The 18891-nt window shown below is 36.3% G+C and overlaps 1 protein-coding gene across 1 annotated transcript in view; it reads left to right on the forward strand.

Moving 5' to 3' along the window:
• mkln1 (muskelin 1, intracellular mediator containing kelch motifs) overlaps positions 1-18881 on the forward strand; it is a 108183-nt gene extending 89302 nt beyond the window's left edge. Inside the window, exons 16-18 of the mRNA XM_039761355.1 lie at positions 2780-2882; positions 6943-6997; positions 10321-18881. Of these exons, the coding sequence (XP_039617289.1) occupies positions 2780-2882; positions 6943-6997; positions 10321-10442 (280 nt within the window). The 3' untranslated portion in view covers positions 10443-18881. The remainder of the gene's footprint in view (positions 1-2779; positions 2883-6942; positions 6998-10320) is intronic.
• The last annotated feature ends 10 nt before the right edge of the window (positions 18882-18891 follow it).

Raw genomic sequence — 18891 nt, forward strand, 5'->3', positions numbered from 1 at the left:
CGGTGGGATGATGCCACTGTCGGCCGCCATATTAAACTTTTAACGGAAACCGATGTACATACTTATTTTGTTGATATGACACCACTGTCGGCCGCCATATTGAACTTTCCAACGTCACTAATTCTCCAACTTCCCGTGTAGGTAGAAGGCTGAAATTTGGCAGGCTCATTCCTTACAGCTTACTTACAAAAGTTAAACAGGTTTCATTTCGAAATTCTACGCTTAATTGTCATAACGGTCAACAACGTCCGCCATGTTGAACTTTCTTATTTATGGCCCGATCTTCTCGAAATTTGATAGGCGGCTTCTCTGCACCAACCGAAACCAATGTACGTACTTATTTCGGTGGTATGATGCCACTGTCGGCCGCCATATTGAACTTTTCAACAGTCTTTGTTACTTATGGGCCCATCTTCAAGAAATTTGTTACACGGGTTCCCAACGCTAACTGAATCCTACTTACGTACATATATCGTCCATAGCCTGCAGCTCGGTCACGTGTGGCGGCGTTGGTCCCCATCCCAACGCCTCCCCGTTGTTGGCTGCCTGCCTATATAAGACCGTCCGTCGCTCCGGTCTCTACATTCCCTTCCTTGCTTCGCCACGGGATTCACGTCTCCCTACTGATAACTACAGCCTTTTTGTTTAATCCACGGCTTCTCCGCTGTTTTATTGTTTGTTTATTACAATTATAGTTATTGTATAGGTATTTTAGACTTACTTTACATTGCTCAGGTACCCATTTCCTTTATCATTCCAACCCCCATTACCATGTCTATCGAGGTGATCACCATCGATCAAAGAACTGTCACTTACCGAGTGGTTTCCATGCCCGGAGATGGCACCTACCTTTTCCATTCTTGTTGTTACATATTGCATGGCCATATCAGGCTCACTCTTGATATCCGGAGGAACATTGTGTCTTATGTATTGAATGACTGGGACAGGTTCGAGGTGTGGACTGATGACGGTACAGGAGATGATTATACTACACAGGAGAACTATAAGAGTGAAATGCTTAAGCCCTTCACCTATGGTTCTGCATGTGAGTTGATGGCTGCCGCTAAATTGTTTGGTTGTCGCTTTCAAGTGTACCGAAATGGACAAACATTTTACACCTTTCGAAAACCGCCAATGCCTCTTAAACATCTTAGAATGACAGGTGACGATTTCAGTAGTGGACACTTTGATGTTTATGAATGTTTAAACTCTCAAAAGCTAGATGTGAAGTTATCGATGAAACCGGTTGTATACTTACAACGCTTGACAGATGCCGAATGTCTCTTCAACACAAGTCCTACAAATACTGTCGTAATTGAAACAAACCATGAAACTCAAACTGATTATGACAGCAGCAATCCAAGCTGTGAGATTTGAAACAAGATTACTGTTCACATGGCCAACTGTACGTTGCACGCTCAAGAGTAAGCTCAGCGCATAGCTTGGTCATATTGCAACTGGAGGGCCTAACTCACAATGTGGTATACAAAGAGATCCTTAACAAATAATTATTGGTATATTTTCCCTGAGTTTAAAAAGGTTTAATTTTGTTCTTAATAAACATTTTAAGGCAGTACTTCACATTTTTCTAGTTTCTCAATAAAGTAATCAGAATGCTTATTTTGCGATTTTGTTTACTCAAGGCAAGGTGAAATACAGGCAAAACATTTGTAATAGCACTTAACAAACCACCATTTGTGTAGCACTCGCAGTATGCAGAGATAATAAAACTGACATTATTTCCTGCTCAGAATATACATACAGTAACCCTATTTAGAATGCATTTTTAACATGTATAAATGTGCTCACTTAGCTTCTGAGTATTCCTTTATAATATCTACAGCACAAATGCTGAAATAGTTCACTTTTTTATCTTTTCTATGTGTAGCCAACTACCAGGAACCTTAGTCGACAAAAGCAGCACATGTACATTATCATTCTTGATGCAGGTGTTTAGTCAATGTTTTTTACTTTTCACTATTCTGCAATTTCAAACTTCCTTTGAAAATGGAATAGTGTCTGCATGAGTGTAATTATTCCTTGTTTTTTGAGTGAAGGTGGCAAATTTTTCCTTGTGTCTACATAGGTTTCCTTTTACAGTCTAATGTGTTTGCTAGGTTAGTTACTATGTTTAAAATGCGATGGGCTGGTGTCCTACAATTTGAGCCTACAATGGGGAAAAACAAATATTTAGAAAACTAGACAATCCAGGGTAACAGGATTGAATGACAAAATTCTCAAAAGTCTAGTGTTCTGTATATTACCTAATCCATTTAAATGAAACTATGAATTTTTGTTTTAGGAGGCTTTCATTTTTTTGTACGTAATTATTTATGGGCACTTAGTTTGTCTTAATTTTTCTCATTTTTAAAAGTGAAGGCATTGTACTCAGGAACTGAATAGTTTACGTATTTCAAAATGCATTTAAACTAAGATTATCATTTTCAATTTGTTATTCCCAATATTATTAAAAGCTTGTTTGTTTACGTAGATTTATGTGAACATGCCTAATGTTTTAATTTGTTTTGTTAGTAGTTTTATGAAGTGACTCTAAATTTGTTATAGAGTATTAATTTGATTAGTATCTTACTTTTGAGATTCAAAATTAAAACTTTTCCCCAGCTGTTTTCACTTTCATTGAAATATGGCTAGATTTTAAGTAAGTCTGAGTGATGTTATGAATGATTAGAATAATAAGGCTAAGTTAATTTGATAAAGGTTACCTAGGATTGTTGTTATATGATCTAATTGGCTTTTATATTCTTTGTAATTTCAATAGGTTTGAAGAAAAAGCCCAGAGTGAGCCTCTGAATGCATTGAAATATTTACAAAATGACTTGTCTTCAACAGTGGATCATTCAGACCCTGAAGAGACAAAGGAGGTAAAAGCCACTATAAATGTAAACATTTGTTTTTGAAAAGCCAGTGAATGTCTGATTGCAGCTTTAATAAGCATTACTGTAATGCAAATTTCTTTTTTGATTGATGTGAACATTTTTTTTTTTTTAAACAGTTTTGTTTGTGCATGAAGGAGACACATGCAGATGGCATGGACTCAGTATTGCACACTTTTATGTGATGGTTCAACAGACAAATATTTGGTGAGGTTTAGAGAGCTGTTGCCGTAAATTGAATATTTCATGTCATCTACATATTTTTAGCACCAGTGGTTTTGGGGATTAGTATTTCTTACAAACCTGTCCAATCTGCTTAAGGTGGATCAGCAGGACAATATAAATTGCTATTGACATGATCAGCTGTATCAGCCTTTTCAAAAGAAATTACAAGTGTGTTCAAGTAAGCTTCAGTGACAATATCAGTACTACTTGAATTATGTTCTTTCAGAGCTTGATTGTAAGGACAAAAATGCAACCGAGCTTGATAGTGTTTGTTAAATTGAACATGCTTAAATCCTGTCACTCAAAACACATTTCACTAACTCTCTGTTGCATACATGTGCTTATTGTTTTGCCTAGGTTTAGGTTTGAAAGTCATAAGGGGAGTTGCTCTGACATCACCAGTGGAGAATTAAGTTTTCACTTAAAAAAAATTATATGCAAATGTTAGGACAATAGCTGAGACAAAGAGGGTATTCTAGGAGCTGCTGTTGGAGACGTATTGCAAGCTAAGACAGTGTACTATTAAGATGCCTGCTTGGGTAAACCTGTTTGTGTGAGGTTACATTCTCTCACTTGAAAATAATCAAGTCCATGTAAATATCCACTAGGATTAATGAACACTTTGTGGTCTGCCCTTCACTGTTGTATATATATAGCTTGACTAGTGGATAAAAAAGTAGGTCTTATTAAAGGTTAGGGGTCCGTATTTGTGTGGTCACCTTTTAAATTATGAGTAGAAATTAGTTGGCTAGGATTTATTCTTTGCATTAGCCTGTTAGGTATCCCTCTGGAAGTGCAGAATGTATTGACCGTGTTTTTTTAAAAAAGGTGCTCCTTATCTTACATATACAGTATTTGGTCTGTTTTGACTTGTACAGCATTTGGCTTAAAGTGTGATGGTCAATTGTATTACATCATTTGTCCATTATTTCATAGATACCCATAAATGGAATGTTTTTTTTTTTTTCTTTTTGCACTTCAGTATCTAATTATGTTTAAAATTTATAAATTGGTTAATGATTAAACTGTTTGCTAAATTCTCACTAAGTATTATGGTAAACCATCAATGACTATTGTTAGTTACCTTTTATCTTAAAAGTGACTTATTAATACTATGAGGAATTTTTATTTTCCTGTCTCTGTGCAGTTTTTGGAATTGTACTGCAATCTAAGAAAGCATGGTCAGAATATTGGGGTTTTCTTCCAGTATAACAAAGAAGTACAGATTAGGTTGATTGTATTTGCTATGTAAGACATTATTACTAGTGCTGGGCGGTATGACCAAAATTCTATATCACAGTATTTTTCAAAATTTTACTGCTTTTCACTGAACATGTCTTAGAAAAGGAATAGTGAATATTTTTTGTAAACCAGCTACACTTTCTGTTAATATTAACAATCTCTGTCCACTGACATGTTAAAGTGACTTTACCATCATTACCATCATTAAACTGCATAATATTTAAACTAATAAATAATATCATTAAAATAAATAATAGTGCAACTTCCAGTAATAATACTTTGTGTTGTATTCCCCAACCCAGTTGTTAATCGCTAAGCGCTTCTTAAACTGACTTCCTCCGCACTAAGGGCATGCGCAGGCAGGGATCGCAGCAGAGAATACATTCACTTCATGATATTCCTGCTGTCTGAAAATTTAGAATGCTAAGATAAATACTTGATATCATTTTCATGATGAAATGCATTAAAGCAGGTATTAAACATGCACGGTAGTGAGGTGGTAGTGCTGCTACCTCACAGTAAGGGGTCCCCAGGTGTACGTTCAGTGTACACTTTATGGCAGGTGTGACGAGGCTTCAAAAAACTATCACACAGGTTTAACTTAAATATTGTGTAAATGTTGGGTTCGTGATCTGGTGGTTGGAGACACGAACATGGAAATCAATGGATGTTGTTCTGAGCAGGCTTTCTTTATTGCATGCATGCTGTCTCTATCTGACGTACCAAACCCCCAGTTCCTATCCTTTTTCTTTCTCCACATAACCAATCACTACACGATAAAACGTCTTTGTGAAATGAAAACTACTTTTAAACTTAGACCACGGAGTGTTAAGATCTTCATTATACGTGTTTAAATATGCCATCCATTCAGGATTGCGCCCATCCCAGCAAGCATTGTGTGCGAGGGAGGAGAAAATCCTGACCGAGGCGCCAGCACATCACAGGGTGAATACGAGCAATACATACACTAGCAGGGTCAATATAGCATAACAAAACCCCACATCCTACATGACTTTGAAAGGAAAATGAAGCATGCCGAAGCATGCCCCCACATAATTAATACATGCTTTAATGCATTTCATCATGAAAATTATATAAAGTACTTTTCTTAGCATTCTAAATGTTCAAGGAGAAGAAATATCATGTATTCTGTGTGCTGCCTACGCCTCCTCTTAGTACAAGAGGAAGTCAGTTTAAGAAGCATGTAGCGATTAACATGGCTTGGGGAACACTTAACATAAAGCATTTAATGTGCTACATAACTTATGACGGGGTTTGAGAAAATCTAGTAAGTTAAATATTCATTTTAAGATGAAGTTTATGTTCTACTTTAATGACATTACGAGAATTAAGTCAACATGACGACTTTATTCTCATCATGAGCGTCGAGAATAAAGTCAACATGTCGTCACACTATTACATAGTACCCAGGTAGATTACACAGTATTGAAAAAAAAAAATGAAACAAGTGCAGCTTGGCTGTCCATTTTCACTGCGCAATACTTTCACTACCGCATGTACTCCATTGTATGCCTGTTTAGCGATGTAGCAGTGAAAAAGAGCCCCCGTGCAACACTTCCACTGACACATGTATTCTGTGGTATGTGTTTAACGGTGGAGCAGTGAAAAAGGTCCCCCTTAAACAGTTTCCCGCTGTGAATGGTGTTGCGGTATAAGAAAAATCCATATCCTAACAAAAATAAAAAACGGTTTCAGTATGAACCGGTATACCGCCCAGCACTAATTATTACTCATTGTAAAATGATTTAGAAAAACCCTAGCTCTGTCTACTAAAAATCACAGGTTATGAATGTTGAAACAAAAACATAGCATGTTTATCAAAATATACAACAAATTATTCATACACACAAGAATGCTTAAAATTGAGGCCACAGTAGATCATAAAGATTTCCATAAGCTTACCTGGAATAGCCTGTGTTTTTTATTTTTTTTTTGTTATTAAATCTATTTGTCACTCCCCTCAAAACACACTTAGAGGTTATTGAAGGGCTCCCCTTGTGATATGGCACCAGTGGTTGCCATCATGAACATTTTTTTAGCATGGTATAACCCAGTATTGATATTTGTCCACATTGAACTATTTATTCATTTTTGATTGGTTGTACTTGAACTTCTGAGAGAGAAAAGGGTACCAAAGTTTCATGCTTTTTTCATTTGTTTGGTGAGCAAGATAATCATACAAGTCATCTTAAATAATGAAAAATATGTTACCCTAGTGAATCTGATCCTATTAAAAGGCTTCATTGAATTCTGTGGTTACTAGGCCAATTCGGACCAGTATTTCCATTGCTTTAAAACATAGTCTTTAGAGATGTTATGTCTTAGTCTAAAAATTTTCTGAACTCTTCCAGAAAACTGGTTTTTGATGGTCAACAATCCAATAATACATAAAAAATGGAATTAAAAGTCTGTAAGACTAAATTGAACAACTGTTCGTTTAGTCTCTCTTTTTCTGTAGGTGTCAATCCTGACAAATTGTCTACATGAGTAATGTGTAATTAATACATGTAAAATACTGACTATTAAAGTATTACATTTTATATATATATTTTTAATTTAGTTTCAGCTCTTGGCATCTGCACTTTTCAAATCAAGCTCAGATTTTATCCCATTGGGTAAGTGGCAAAGTGAAGCTATGAATTATTTATTTTTAATTAATTAATTTATTTTATATTTGTTAATCTTACATTGAAATGCCTTATTAGAGTGTAGTGCAGAAATATGTATATTGTAAATGTATGAAATTTTACATTTCCATACAGGTCTCTGAAGACTAATGAATAGGTAAATGTGAAAAGAGTATACAGATGGGGGTTATCTTTTAAAAACAATACAGCTTCTCTGAGAAGAAAGAAAAGGAATCTTTTTGTTTTCAAATATTTTTTTGTGTATGGTTTTTTGTTTGTTCATTTAATTCTACATAAAATTTTAAATGCAAAGGTTTCAACTAGATATTGCATTGTTTGGATACACAGTATCTGCATTGGGCTGATACAACCTTTTTTTTTTTTTTTAACAACCAGTATTTAATATTGGGGGGTTGTGTGACTTGAGGCAGGGAGTGAAAAAGTATCTGATTTGATTCTAAAACAAACTCTCTTTGAGACTCTTGTGTGCTTAACATTTTTATATATAAGGGAGAGGGGAAATTTCACTACATCGTCCAACCTCTATGACCAAAAAGAAGTATAGCTGGAAAATGGAAGACTTATTGAGTGTGGTGTCATGTTTAAGCATGCAGCAAAATCCATTAGGTTACAGACAGAGCAGTAAACCACATTTACTGTAAGTATTCAGTTGTTTCTCTTAACTTCATAAGTCAAAAGCATGTACAGTAATCCCTCCTCGATCGCGGGGGTTGCGTTCCAGAACCCCCCGCGATAGACGAAAATCCGCGAAGTAGAAACCATATGTTTGTGTGGTTATTTTTATATATTTTAAGCCCTTATAAACTCTCCCACACTGTTAACATTATTAGAGCCCTCTAGACATGAAATAACACCCTTTAGTCAAAAGTTTAAACTGTCCTCTATGACAAGACAGAGATGACAGTTCTTTCTCACAATTAAAAGAATGCAAATAGATCTTCTTCTCTTCAGGAGCAGAGAATTTCAGAGGGAGAGAGAGAGAGCGCTCGCAAAGAAAAGCAAACAATCAAAAAATCAATACTTGTGCTTTTAAGTTTGCCGAGGCATTTTTAGAGGAGCGTCAGGATCTTCTAAGCAAACAGCCTCTGTGCAAACAGCCCCTCTGCTCACATCTCCTCCGTCAGGCGCAGAGAACGTCAGAGAGAGAGAGAGATTAAAGCAACAATCAAAAAATCAATACGTGTGCTTTTGTGCTTTTAAATATGCCGAGCACCGCAATAAAGCAGCATTTTTTTAGAGGAGCGTCAGTATCTTTTAAGCAAACAGCACCTCTGCTCACAGCCCCTCCGTCAGGCGCAGAGAATGTCAGAGAGGGTGAGAGAGAAGCAGAGACAAGCAAACAGTCAAGCTCCGCGCGGGATGCATATCTTATAGCATTGAGGAGTTTTAGTTAATATGTAATACATGCTCTGATTGGGTAGCTTCTAAGCCATCCGCCAATAGCGTCCCTTGTATGAAATCAACAGGGCAAACAAACTGAGGAAGCGTGTAGCATAAATTAAAAGACCCACTGTCTGCAGAAATCCGCGAACCAGCGAAAAATCTGTGATATATATTTAGATGTGCTTACATTTAAAATCCGCGATAGAGTGAAACCGCGAAAGTCAAAGCGTGATATAGCGAGGGATTACTGTAATACTTTACAAAGGCAAAGAGAGAAAAAATATTAATTATAGTACAAATGTACATGTAGCACCTAGAATTTTAAGCTATATTCGAATACATGCTTACTTTTAGTATAACATTTCAGTCTTAATTTTTGACTAATTTGATAATCCTAGTATGGAGAGTTAAAGACTCTTTATCACTGCCTCTAACATAATTCATAACATAAAGATTAAGTTGGCACTTCAAAAATCCATTGGTACTACAGTCAGTAGAGGGGAGGAATCTTTTTAAGAGATGAGCCAAAAAGTAATGATTTTTTTTAAACTTATTAAAAGTTAGGAGGCAACGTGAAAAGGTTATGTACAGTTATCATTGTTAGATTTAAACTACAATACAATACAATACAGTTTATTTTTGTATAGCCCAAAATCACACAGGAAGTGCCGCAATGGGCTTTAACAGGCCCTGCCTCTTGACAGCCCCCCAGCCTTGACTCTCTGAGAAGACAAGGAAAAAAACTGAATTTTTTAAATGGTTAATAACCACAACATGTCACTGAAGCTGTGGGTTCAAATTCTGCTTCTGGTACTGTGTGACTATGAGCAAGTCACTTCACCTGCCTGTGCTCTGATTAGTGTAACCAGTTGTGTTTCTCAAATGCTGAAAGTTGCCTTGGATAAAGGTGTCAACCAAATAATCCTGTTTGTTTAAGGTTGACATCTAAGTACTAATAAATTAGAATTGAAATTTGTTTATTTAAAATTCTTATTTTGCTGAAATCTAAATTTTAAGAAATGTATGTATTTTAGTGAGAGTACAAATGAATAAAACAAAGGGTCAAGCTTTGAATTAGTCATGTTGTTGTGTTTCTCCCTGTAGTTTGAGCAACGTATCTTAAATGAAGTGCATTGGTAAGAATAGCTCATTTCAAGTTTAGCAATTATTAAAAGTGAAAAGTATTAAATTGGTTGTGGCAGATTGTTGACATTCCAATATTTTTATCAGAAATTACTTAGTGGTATTGTGCCATCTGCAGTTTTATTCAGTGTTTTTGTATATTTACCGAAGACAGAAGTGTGTGATATTTCAGGTTTTAAATTTATTACATTGCAAAATATTGCATAATAGTTAGCCATTAAAAAGATTCTGTTTATTTTAGTGAAATGTAAAGGTAAGTAATACATTTGCACTTTGTTGCAGATTGATGTACTAGGGTGTTGTACCATGTTTGCCATTATGAACGTAGAGGAAAGCCAAGCAAAATGACACTTTTTATTGGCTAACTAAAAAGATTTCAATATGTAAGCTTTCGAGGCAACTCGGGCCCCTTCTTCAGACAATCTTGCAACAATCAGTCATTTTGCAGATTGATGAGTTTTGTCATCTAGACATCCGAAAGAGAGTGTAGTAAATAAAAAGGGCATTTCAGGAAGATTTTTGTTCTTATAAATGTGAACTCATTTTTCAAATAAGGTGCTTTAAAATTAACTGTTCACTCCAGGTTATATTACATTCACACTAACCTAAAATGCTAATTGTGGGCAGAGAGTTTGGAAAGCACCTTATTCTGTACCCTTATAAAACATTTCTTCGTTATCATCTGTATTTGTAGCTATTTAAAATCAAATCAATTCCCAGAATAGACTGAACTGCAAATCTGACCAATTTTTCTGTTTGCTTAGGTTTTTCAGATGTGGATCAGGTCTACGCTCAGAGAACACAGCTTTTTGACACTCTCGTCAATTTCTTTCCTGACAGCATGACCCCTCCAAAGGGAAATTTGGTGGACCTCATTACATTGTAACTCAGCAGAGGTCAAACAAAGGAATTAAACCATTTTAGTATTTTATTTCATAGTATCTAGAAATATTTTTATAAAGAGTTCTAGTTGTACAGTGCTGGTTTATGTAAAATAGTTGTTATGGGGGTAGGGGAAGTGGTTGGTCATTGTGCTCTCATTTAAAGAGTGTGATGACCCCTGTTTACTTAATGTCAAAATATCTTTTTGGAATTTTTAATGCAGAGTGCACATGAATGTTCTAATTTATTTTTTCAGTTATTTTTACTGAATATATGACATGCAGGTATACTCATGATAATGTTAACAACTTGTAAAGCACTATTTTTATTTCTTAATTTTGTTTTTGATGTGCTTTCACAGTACTTTACAAGATAATTTTGAATGCTGCATAGTGTATTATGTTTATGAAACACAATTGACACTTTGTGTCTTTCTTTGCGTGTCATAATAACTAAAGGATAATGTATAAACAATTTGTAATCTGGCATTATAAAATGTTTATACCATTCTACATTTTCTTATGAAAAAAAAAATTTCTGATGTTAAGGGCTTTCTTGTCTCAACTTAATTACAGAAGTAATGGTGGCTGCATGATTTTTATGAGAAAGTGACTTGAAGTTCAGATTTTCCTTGCCATGTTTTGGGTTATTATGTAAAGACCAGCCAACGGTGCCTTGGTGCACAAGGTCCCCACCCTCTAGAACATAAGGCCTTCTGTTTAAGGCATGTAGGTGCAGACACTAGACACTCTCCTTGCTTTAAGAATGATGATTTGCAGAACTGTGATTAGTTTACGTCAAACAGTATTGAATTTTTCATATTTTAGTAAGGTGCAATAATTGAAAAATATGGTGATAACTGTAAGCTTGTGTGAACATGGGAAACAAAATGCAATACTGAACCCCTTTCAACTTCTGCAAAGATGAAATGTGAACCCAGTGCCAAACCCATTTTCACATTTATAGATGACATGACCATTTATATCCAGTGTGATGATATCCAGAACAGCCGTGAAAGCATAAAATGATGCACTGTCGCTTTATTTTTACCACTGTGTTTTTGAAAATGTTTGCAGAGCCATGCTGTCTGTTTCATGGTGCTGGCACTGCTTCTGAGCAACATTTTATTAAAAAAAATCACTTGATTTATTACCCTTCTGTGGATAATCAGTTTGGGTACTGTATCTTATCCTGTCATCATTTTAGATCAAGACCTGCTTTTTCCAGCTGAATTGTTTTGTTGCAACAAGCTGACCATGTTGGTTTTTTTTAAATAGTTGCATTATAGCCCGAGATTGAAGTTAGGTTTTCATTTGAGTATTGTTTAAGGTGTGTGCTGTCATACTCAAACCAATTACTTTTTGTAGAGTGTTTTCTTGGAAAAAGTTTAGTTTAAAGATTGAAATGCATTGTAAACCTGTACCCCCCCAAAACCAAAAAAATATTTGTAATTTATAATAAGTGCTAAATTAAGGACTGTCGTATAGAATGGTACAGTTAGAATGACTTCATCCAGTGGGTTGCTAAATCCTCAATGCTGTTTATATACTTTAGGATTTAATTGTTAACTTTGAAAACTGCTCAAGCAAACAAGCCAAAGAATGAGAATTTGGTGACTCATTGCTGTAAATGTTTGTTTGTTTGTTTGTTTGTTTGTTTGTTTGTTTGTTTGTTTATTTATTTATTTATGAGATACCTACCAGCCATCATTTTGGGATGACTGTGTTTTACTTTCATGCAGTTTAACAAAGCAATTTAGTATAAAATGTTAAGATTTTCTTTTGCGTGGTAATAAAACAAAAATCTTATAGTTTTAGGTAACAAGCCTACTTTCCTCATCAGTTCTCCTCAACATGGTATTTCAGGCTGTAGTGAATCTGTAGAAGTTGATTTCTTTTACAGCATGTTTGTGTGTGTTTATTGTGGAGGTTTTTTTTTTGGGAAGAAATTATTTTTGGACTTTATAAAATTGATATTTTGCTTATATTTAATTTTATTAATTGAAACATTACTAGAAATGAGTAAATTATGCCTGAAATTACCAGTGTGTATTTTCTCAAGCAATTTTAAGAATTATTTTGTCCAAAACCTTTGCAAGTATCGCTTAGTTTTGCTGACTGTGATTTTTAAAATGAGAATATGTGCCACATATATCCCAAAGCTTTATGAAATTGTTTTTATGCTCCTTCTAATGGAGTCTATGGAAGCTTATTACCACCATAAAAACAAAAGTTACTGTGCTATTTCTCAAGTAATTTTATTTTGCAATATTGGTTATTTCACAAAAGAATTCTGTAACTTCATAAAGGCACTGCCTGCTGCGTTTGGTAATTGTGTACACATAAGCTCCCATTGTCTAGAGCCAGCTAGTGATGCACAGGTTAAGCACATGCATAGTATGCAATGAAGTGAGAAGAACTGAACAGGAATGTTGTTGACATACTGTAATCCTGCATGTGCTGTGGGGTAAGTTTAATCAGCCCAGTTTAGGGTCACAGGGAGCAGTAGAGTGTTGTACCGTGTTAGCCATAGATTGATACAGGAGAAAGTAGGGTGAATGACACCTTTATTGGCTAACTAAATAGATTGCAAATGTAAGCTTTCGAGGCAGCTAAAGCCCCTTCATCAGGGAAGGTGTAACAAGAAGCAAACATAGTGGATGGTGTGCTTGTCCTTTGGGCACAATCATACAGCCAATTAGAAAAGAGTGTCCTGCATGCACTCCAATAACAGAAACCCATAAATATTGTGCAAGTTCACAAAAAATAACTGGATTAAATTAGATACTTTTTTGAAACATTGTGATCTGGTGGTGCAACCACTCGTGTTCATATCTTGAATCTTCAGGGGCTCGGGTTGGGGATCAAAGTTACTCACATGATAGACTTAAACAGATTTAGTTAATCGAGAAGCAGTACTGACAAATGTCCCAGTATTCAGTGTTAAAACAGATAATCCTATTCAGTTAAGCACACTCTGATACCAATCAATCCACAAATGCACGGGGAGAACATGCAACTGCCATGCAGACACTACTGCTATGAGGCAGGAATGACAGCTCTGCGGTACAACTCTGCCAATGTTAAAAACATCTGTGCTAAACTTGTTAAACTTTAACCTGTTTAAAACTAAATGTATGCTTGTAACTTTAGTTCATTTCTTGTCATTTGATTGCACACTATGTGTGTGCTTAACTGCTCCCCCAATAGCTATCACTAGACATTGAAGCACTTTGTACACATCGTTATAGCAGCAGGCAATATTGTGAAATATTGCAATTCTTTCGCTAAATAATTTTTTCAGGTGCTGTGAATAAGCTTCACCATTGTCTACATGTGATTGTTGATTACTGTCTTGTCAAACATTATTTAAGTTGCTGCTTTTATTGTAACGCTTTAATTTGAAGTAGTTTAGGACAACATGAATGTATTTGTTTATTGAAAAGCTATTATTTAGTGGAAAGTTCACTTAAATGTTAAAACTAACAAAATTACTAACCATTCTTGTCAGACCTGTTGTATTTCTGTGCTTTCATCTAATCCCTGCAGGGATTTGACCATTACACTGGCACAGACCATGCACATGTGTCTTATTATTTTGAGGATTCCCAAAAATTTAAGGAGTTTCTATTGCAAGTACAACATTAATTAGAACACTGAAGTCAGGCAGATGGAGCTACACATATAAAGGAAGGAGTTTTTTTTTTTTTTTTTAATGGTATAGTTATTTTGCTGCTGAAGTGTCAAACTGGCCATTGGTATATTTTCTGTATATTGGTTTAACTTAAAATATTTCATCCCAAGACCAGGAAATGAATATGTTTGTTGATAGTTATGATCCCTTTTAGTCAGCTAAAGCAATACAACATTTTACAGTTAAGACTTTTAAACACATAGAAATGTTTCCTTGAACATCCAGATTGGTAGCACAGTATAAGCCCGATTGTGCACATGATGATGGGCCATTCTTTTTTTGACGTTGAATCAACAAGAGGTGTGTTATTACAGTAAAACTGAATGTTTTGCTGAACTTGTTAAGTCATAAAACTTAAATTGCATAAGGCAACTTCTCACTCGTCTTTAGTTGCTCACTGGTGAAGCAGACATCAAAACCTTGCGCTTTTGGGAGTGCACCACTTCTGCTGTGATAGATGCTGACATACGAGAGACCAGGACACTGTACAGTGGCTTAAATACAGTGATTTGTTTTCCTGACAGGTGGCACCCAGGCTAGTTTAGTAACTTGACCAGGGTCACACAGTGATAGGAAAGCAGCTATTGGACTTTTGGCCTTGTAGTACACAGTTGCTACATTAGATTTTCAGTCTTGTTTATATTATGTCCCAAATGTGTACAAAACACTATAATGCTGAAGAAGTGTCACATATTTAGTTGAAGACCTGATGCCACCTTATGTCATCAACAGTTACAAATATTTATTTGCTTTTTTATCGTCCATGTAAAACCAAATGAAGGGAGAACCAAAGGAAGAGAAGAGCAGCACCTATGCCCTTTCTGCTCATAAAGATTTTGGCTTCCTTCCAGCCTCTATAAATTAATGCAACTTGTACATATTTGCAGTTCTCTTTTGCTCTGAAAATAGTCAGGTTTTACAGGAGATGCATATTCTCATTCTCTTCACATATCTCAGTTTTACCAGATATTTTGCCCATGTCATAAAGCTAACATTTGGTTCCACAGTTTTAAATAACTTGAACCTTTCCAGTGTTGTTGGACATAAATTTGTTGACGCACTTAAATTGTTCATTTATTCAAAGTCCAGCAAATCTTAACAGCTGGTAGAACAAAATTGCACAAGAGCATATCCTATCACTGAATTGGTTTTCCTCTGTTGAAAGGATGACCAAGCAAGTTCCTTGAATTAACTTCCATTATTGGTGGTATGCTGGTTGGTATTGCCTTTCTCTCAGATACAGCATTGTGGGTTTAAATCTCGTGACTGACTGTTGTCCAAGTGGAGTTTGCGAGTTGTCCCTATTGTTGCATAGTTTTTCCTCTGCATACCCGGGTTTTTCTCCCAAGTTCCCAATAACATGCAGCTTAGGTCACTCCGTGATTCCTGTTTGACCTTGTGTGACTACGGGTATATGCACAAGTGGGCATTGGACTGATGGCTTATTCTGTCTTGTGCCAGTTACTGTCTGGATTGGCTCTGGACCCCTATGGCCCTAAACTGGATTAATATTTAATTTTTTGCTATTTTGCAGTTGAGTGTAGAGATGATGGGATTGCAAAAGCACTGAAAATATTGATTGTACTTCAAAATTCAGGAAGCCCTCTTTGTAAATTTCAATTCACAGCAGTACTCCCAGACACCATGACTTCAAGCTTTTGAGGCTTGACGTGTTCTTCTAAATATACTAACACAAATACCTCCGTTATGATAATAAAGCCATTTATTCTTCCTTCATTTCATGTATTCATTATAGTACATGCCCTTTGAAATTACAAGGTTTTTTAACAATAATCCATGCTTAGCCAACCCTTTCTACACTCTTGAAACATATCCACGCCATCATCACACCTTTGTTCATACTTCAGAACCTCACACTACCTGAGTCTTGCAGTACACATCAATTGTAGCCTTCATTTAGTCATGGCACACACCCGTGACTACCTGTAGTTTAGTGCTACAACCCCCGTGACTTAGTCTTAGCAGGCTACCAAACATGAATTTGTCTTAAGTAGTAGTGGGCTCCTGTATGTGAGAGAGCTGATGGACAATGAGTGCCCACCTTAACATACAGGACATACAATGTGAACATGAGGAAACCGTGCAATCAGATTAAGAAGCTTGCCTGTTCAAAGTCATGTTTTTTTTTCTACCACAGCGGAATGAAAGAATAGGAGCGGAGACTGCAGCTGAACATCCCCCATGCTTAGAGAGAGACAATCACAGAGCCACCAGTGCAATCGGGCAGTGCATCCAATGACTGTGAAAATGTGGCAAGCTTGTGATACTAGAAATCTGAAGCTGTGCTGAGAAGCTCTGAAGTAGCTACGTAATCTGACTTCTTTCGTCATGTTGAGGAGATATGCTAACTGCACTTGTCAAGATGAACTTGTGTTCCACCTTGAAATCCTGTAGTGTGCCTAAGAGAAGCAAAACTCCTGTGACGACGAGATAAGAAAAGTTGGGTGATTTTGGGGCAGGTATGACAGCAAATGCTAACCAGTTTTATTGTTGTCTCTCAGAACTTGTGCTCTGTGTTGGAACTGGGGGACTAAACTCAACAAATGTCATTTTTCTACATGAAGATAACAGAAATACCCCATATTACCTCACTACCCCAGTTTTTTGGCTTCTTACTGTAGCTACACAAGTGTCAGATTAGCCTTTTCTTTATAAAGCCCCTATTTAAACAAATAGGGGTTTCCATAGTTAAAACTGGCCAGCTTTGAGGTGTTGATCATACTAGCAGTGAGCACAAAATTCACTAATAAATTGAGCACCAAGCCTCTCAAATATAAAAGGGAAGTTGTGAGATGACGATAAAGATGTGTTTAATGAACTGCTGAGCTGACTTGACCATCCATGCAGGATGTGATTGATGCTCCTTAGTGTTACGTTTTTCTCAAACAAAACACATAAAAAGGGTTGCATTGTTTGGTTTGAAATGACATTTTTATTATATCTCATTATTCTACTGTAAAAGGTGCAAAACACTAAATGTACAAAGTCAGAAGTACAGAAACTAATAAAGATACGAATAATGAAGAATAATAATATGAACTGCGCATGTGAGAGTGATGTCACTTTCAGATTCACCAGAATCCTTATCAGTTTCACTGCCTGAAGACAGATTCACTTTGTCATCAATGCTGACAAGAGATGTTTTATACGAGACGCCGTTATGAGGTGTGGAGAAGATGTGTCTATACCATTACCCGAGTAACACTTGGCACTAATGCTGTTAGCAGTTTTACACCCCGAGTTATCCTCAGGTCTTAACGCATCTATACAGTTGCCTGAGTGACGCTGGGGACTAGCACTTTTAGCACCGTTTTTTTACAGCCCGAGTAACCCTCGGGTCTAACGCTAAGGAGGTTAAAGGATGAAGTAATAGAAAAGCACATCTTGAGTTTGCTTGTGCGGTTTAATCCACATATTGTAAACTTGCAAAAGCCAAGCAAAGCAAAACTTCCATTAAAAATCCCACTAAAGAAAAAGTGTGTGGAATCATCCAGAAAACCCAGCAGGCGTGATGGTGCTGTACATATCTGGGAGGAAATTATGGTGTTGACCACACTGACTTAGCAAGCAGGTTACATAGCAGGCATGATATGAAAGAAACTTTAATATTGACACATATTAGTTAATGTTAAGTAACAACCTTCCACCTGAAGAATCTGCTAGCTCTCTTTGGACCTCTTCAGAGTACCAAGTGGAATGATCAGGGATGACATTTTAGAAAAATCATTAACAATGCACTGAATATCAAGGCAGGGAGATGAGCGAAAAGGTGGGAAAGGTCAGGTATAGACAGAGCGCATCTGTTAAAACTCAGCAGTGGTCAGTCACTAAGCTTTAATTCTTTCCAAAAAAGTTATTTTAATGTCATTTAAGATGGTAATCCCACCAATAATTAATTGGATCTGAATTCCCCACATGTATAAAGAGTGTTTTGATTTTGATATTTTTTTTAAGTACTATTACTTTTTTTTCTCTTTGTTGTCAGTGCACAAGCTGTAGGCTTAAAATGTTTTAGGCACCTGAAGTTTCCCCCTGGCCCTCCTCTTAGAATTCGCTTCCCTCCTTAGTTCATCTGCACATTACCTTCAAAATGGAATGCATTTTATGTCCTAATCAAAATGCATGTTAAAGCACTTGACACATTGAAAATGGAGAAAAACGTACAATTATCGATATTCAATTACTTCATGTTGTTAAGCAGCTCCAATATAAAGCTTTGCCCTTGTTCAAGGTTCAGTAAAAATGGGGTCTTTTCATGGGTTGCACCAGTGCTTACTAACATTAATAAAGTGCGCCGAGTCTGCCGCTTAGAGGATCCCCGCAAAAAGTGGCCAAGTCACTCATGTTGTCTTTCTGAATACAGTGAGTTGAACTTCCAGTCTTGATTTGATAGCTTTCACTTCATAAATGTTTAACCCTACATAAGTGATTGTTCATGCGTTTTGTTTTGGACATTGTAAGGCTAACTGATGAAACAAACAGAATTCCTCTGAGTTGCTGCGCACAGTGCTCTACTAAAGGGCTCGGCCCCGCCAACACAAGCGCAGCGCCAGTAATGGCCGCAGACCCCACACACTCTTACATCACTCAAGTGGAGAATCCAGGAATGTCGGTACCACTCTGAACATGAATGTTGTGTAGACCAGTTACAGATGTAGAATTACTTTGTATGTAATGTACATATTAAAGATTGTATTTTGTTCATTTTCTTAATAAAATTGAAACAACAGTCTTGTGTT

The sequence above is a fragment of the Polypterus senegalus genome, chromosome 8, assembly GCF_016835505.1.
Source record: "Polypterus senegalus isolate Bchr_013 chromosome 8, ASM1683550v1, whole genome shotgun sequence".
In the NCBI taxonomy this organism is placed as follows: domain Eukaryota; kingdom Metazoa; phylum Chordata; class Cladistia; order Polypteriformes; family Polypteridae; genus Polypterus; species Polypterus senegalus.